Raw genomic sequence first — 4,388 nt, 5'->3', positions numbered from 1 at the left:
ATTTCTCATGCCTATATTTTCACTTCAGGCAGTGGTTTTAGATTATTGCCAGAGAGATAAAAATGAAACCAAGAAGGAAAGATAGCAATCTCTCTAATCTCCTAGTTGATTCTTATTTCATACCATAGCCCTCCTGTCCCTGTCATCACCCATCATTGATCACCTACACTTCAGAACGTGTGCACAGCGGTGTACAATGTTCCCTGTTTCCCTTTACACCTGGTTTGCCCACTGGTGTTTTGTCTCTTAGAGTTAGTTCTAGGAACTCTGAAATAGGATTAATCTATACCAGTAAGCACTAAGCAGTGACTCCCCCTCCTCATATGCCTGTAAAAAGTTTCAGATTCTAAAAGATTAGAACATTAATGTGAAAATTGGTGTCTTGTGAAAGGGGAGGATGTTTTCCAGAGATCACAACAAAGGTGACTGTCACTATCTATCTGCCAATTCACATCATCAAATAACTGCCAAACGATGTCATTCCATTATGACCAAATTACATCATGTCAGCACTGGCCAGCTACTGAGAATCATGACAGATAACTGTCCTCATCACAGCCAGCATGAGTTTCCCCTTATAGTTTTCATTCCTGAAAAATAAATAAGCAATATTATTTATTTATTTAAACATCTACATGTTTACTATTGTCCTAAGTATAAAATATCCCAAAGAATGAGGTTCCAAGAAGAACATAATTTTAAAATAATTTATTTCCCTAGGATAGTAATAATAAATCATAGCAACTCATATATCTCACAATAGAACAATAGCTCTGCTTAAATAAAATAGGATTTCAGATTAAGTCCTCAGCTGCTAACTGGGAGATTGGCAGATGAAATTCATTTAAAGGAGCTGCAGAAGAAACACCTGGCAACCAATTACCCCTGGAAACTCTGTGGGGTACACTTCCCCAAGTACTCTGGCACACATATGGTTTCCCTGACTTGCAGTTGATGCAATGGCACCCCTTTTTTTTTAACTAGGTGGGTTCAAGGCAAACTTTCCTATTGAGATCAAGTGAAGGGCCCATTCTACCCCAACTGGAGGGTTGTTTATGTTCATATGCACTGAGCCTTGGCTTAAAAGGTTAGATTCTCTGTTCCTTTGCATCCACGGAGGCACTGCATTGCCCATGCTGGCGGCTGGAGAGGAGATGCCTTTCAGCAGGGTGAAAAAGATGAGTGTCGGACTAAAGGCCACTCATGCCTTAAATTTTAGATAATTGAAACGGGGGTAATTTTTCTGCTTGGATAATATGAGCCGGATTAGGTAAAATTGTAAGCCTGAAGCCCCAAAACCACTTGGCCTAAATTATCTCAATAATTGAAGTCAGGGCAATTGTAAGGCTTGAATTCTATGACTCATTGTTTCATTTTCAACTTCACCATGTTTTTGAAAACCCCTTCCTAAATCATTCCGACAATGAAGAACTACTAGGAACCCTGCCTTTAAATTGGATTTTTTTTTTTCAGGGAACAAGTCAAAATACTGTGAAATAACATGCACATTTACTAAAGGAAATAGAGCATGTTAAATAGTTTAAAGTTCAGAATAAGATCTGGGGTAAAGATGACCTTCCCAATCACATAAAGAAAAACACAGTGGGACCTCCTAGTAGAAGTTTAACCTGGACTTCTTAGTTAAGGTAATAAGCATTGTAAGGTTTATCGTCATCATATCCCCCAAATTGACTTCTACTTCAGTAACCCTCACTGACCATGTCAGGTCATTTACACCCTGGTACTTCTTTGTGAGGTATTTGTTATACAATGCCAGTGCTGGCCTTTCTCAGATTTTGTGCCCTAGAACGGTCACTCTAGGGTCAGACAGAGGGTCACGGTGAGCTGGAATCAGCCCCCTGGCGGTGAGTTGGAGAAAGACAATGGGGGTAGGAGGATGACTGAGAGAACTCCAGCCAGAAGAAAAGAGATGTGGGGCAGGTAGTGCTTGTTCCAGGAACCAGCCTGAGCCTGGAAAAAGAAAAAGAAAGTAAGTTTTAATAAAAAACAAAAGTGAATTTCAATATGTACTTTCTCAGGCACCTCTGGACTAGGAGATGACATAACATTAGTGAGATTCTTATACAGATCATGGATCCGATTGGATAAGGTGATAAGAAATTATGCCGTACAAGAAGTCTAGTGGGGGGAGTGAGAGGGAAAAAGTGCAAGTGGACAATGGCACACAAATGAATATTTTCCGTTTACATTAAAGTCACGCCCATGATGGATCTTGTTTATAGGTACAACGGTAATTATTACCTAGGTTTGGAAAACAATAAACAGTGGTTTGGATTGTGTTTTCCTACATAAATGTCCAGCAGACATTCCACCTTCTAGCCCTTACCCACTAAATGCCAGTTGGACCCCCAAATATTACAACCCGAACTACCAAACTCACTGCCATCAAGTCAATTATTACTCGACACTGCAGGACAAAGGAGAACTGCCCTTCCGGTTTCTGAGACTGTCAATCTTTCCAGGAGCAGACAGCCTCATCTTTCTCCCTCAGGGCAGCCGATGGTTGGAACCCCTGACCTGTGGTTAGCAGTTCAATGTGTAGCCCAGTAAGCTACCAGGGATTGACAAACCCTGTGATTTCACAGCCTGTCCCTCCCTGAAAACACTGATCTAAAACAAAGTTGCAGGGTCGACAGACTGTTGCCTTCACCCGTCTTTACCGCCAACGTCTTACAGGTAGGAAAACAAAGACAAGACTAGGAGGTGCCCCTCCACGATGTCCGGTCAGTTGTATTTAGATAACGGTACTCTTGGAACTGAGGGCGAAATATTGAGTTCAATGTCACCGTCCTAAGTTCATTATCTATCCTAAGAACAGTGGGGGATCCGCGCTGGTGCAAACATCCAGGTGCTCAACTGCTCAGGGAAAGAAAAGGTACAGGCTCCCATTCACCCAGAGCCACTCCAGTGGCCCCCTTCCGAAAAGCCACACACCGGAAGTCATCCACTGACATGCAGGGAGCTGCTATGAGTCAGGACCCACTCCGTGGCAAGTGGTTTGAGGGCCGTGGTTTGAGATCACAAGAGTCAACTTTGCTGCCCCGCCTCCTTGCTCTTTAACCTTCTGAGGAACTTTTCATGTTGCCCCTCCCTCAATTCCAGCCCAAATGAAGATCGCTTGCGACAACACTGTGGTGCGCATGGTCTCCAGCGGGCAGCACATCAATCGCGTGACTTTTGAATATCGTCAGCTGGAGCCATATGAACTGGAAAGCCCCGACGGGAACAGCATCAGGGAATTCTGTTTGTCTCCTCTCTAAAGAGTCAACCTGGTGATCTCCATGCTGCTAGCGAAGGGGTTTTAAATGGCGATGACGTAGGATTTTGATGATCACTCGATGACAAGCTCACACCAATCCGTATTCCCAGCCTAGAGCACCTACCGTGCACACATGACCGCGTTCCTTTTTGTACCCCGCTGCTCCTTCGTCTGTGATATGTAAGTGGTTCCGGGACAGAAAGGACGCCCCCTTTGGTAGAAAACAGGATTGAATGGCAGTGCCGGCAATTTCTAGGTGTGCCACAAGCCTGAAGCAGTAGGCCAAGCAGGGCCCAGTGTAAAGATTGTATCTCAAGGGGAAATCCGATAGAGAAACTAGACCGGTGATGTCCAGACAAATTTCCTAAGAGGAAAAATCCCATGTCTTGTGTATGCTGACATAGTGGCACCTGTTGGTTTTCTATTTATGTTCTAGATCGGAGTTGTGTCTACTATTATTTATTGATTTGTAACCACTTGTTTTTAACAAAACTTTGTAGCATGGAAATGAATTTCCATTCAATAGGAACATAAATAAATATACTCAGAATATTGACTCCTTGGCACTGTACTTTATTTCCTTCCCCGAGTTCTCCCCACCCATGTTACTGTCCGGCAATAATGTTGTCATGCGGTGTTAGCACGACAGGCTGCACTAAACCAGCTGGGACAACTTGGAGCTAGTAGAACTCTCAACAATTTTACCATGACTCAGAACAGACAGTCGCGTTGCACTGTTTACCCAAGCCACACTGACTGATTGTTCCTGGCAGAGAAACAGGGTACATAGATGGGTTTTCTACTACCTTCTGATAAAACCTAACATGCCTATCCTGGGCGCATTCTCTGTGTGTTTCAACAAGAACAGACCTCACAATGCTCACAGACACAGTTTGCAGACATTTGGGTACCGCTTTGCTATTGGAAGCAGTTTGTTGTTGACTAGTGTCAAATCTTAAGTGAGTGGATGCCATCTCGGTGGTTATGCGTTGGACGGTGGTCCACAAGGTCAGCCGTTTGAAACCGCCAGCTGCTCCACAGGTGAAAGATGGGCTTTCTACTCCCTGAACAGTGACAGCCTTAGAAATTCACCAGGGCAGTTCTACCC

The 4,388-nt window shown here is 43.7% G+C and overlaps 1 protein-coding gene across 1 annotated transcript in view; it reads left to right on the top strand.

The window, feature by feature from the left end:
• Positions 1 to 3,836, top strand: part of LOC101651261 (corticotropin releasing hormone binding protein) — a 13,528-nt gene extending 9,692 nt beyond the window's left edge. The window contains exon 7 of the mRNA XM_004703668.3: positions 3,124 to 3,836. Coding sequence (XP_004703725.3) covers positions 3,124 to 3,281 — 158 coding nt within the window. The 3' untranslated portion in view covers positions 3,282 to 3,836. The remainder of the gene's footprint in view (positions 1 to 3,123) is intronic.
• Positions 3,837 to 4,388: the final 552 nt, after the last annotated feature.

The sequence above is a fragment of the Echinops telfairi genome, unplaced genomic scaffold, assembly GCF_000313985.2.
Source record: "Echinops telfairi isolate 266 unplaced genomic scaffold, ASM31398v2 ScPeMD7_7469;HRSCAF=8507_1, whole genome shotgun sequence".
NCBI classification, from domain to species: domain Eukaryota; kingdom Metazoa; phylum Chordata; class Mammalia; order Afrosoricida; family Tenrecidae; genus Echinops; species Echinops telfairi.
This window is presented reverse-complemented; position numbering and strand designations above follow the sequence as displayed.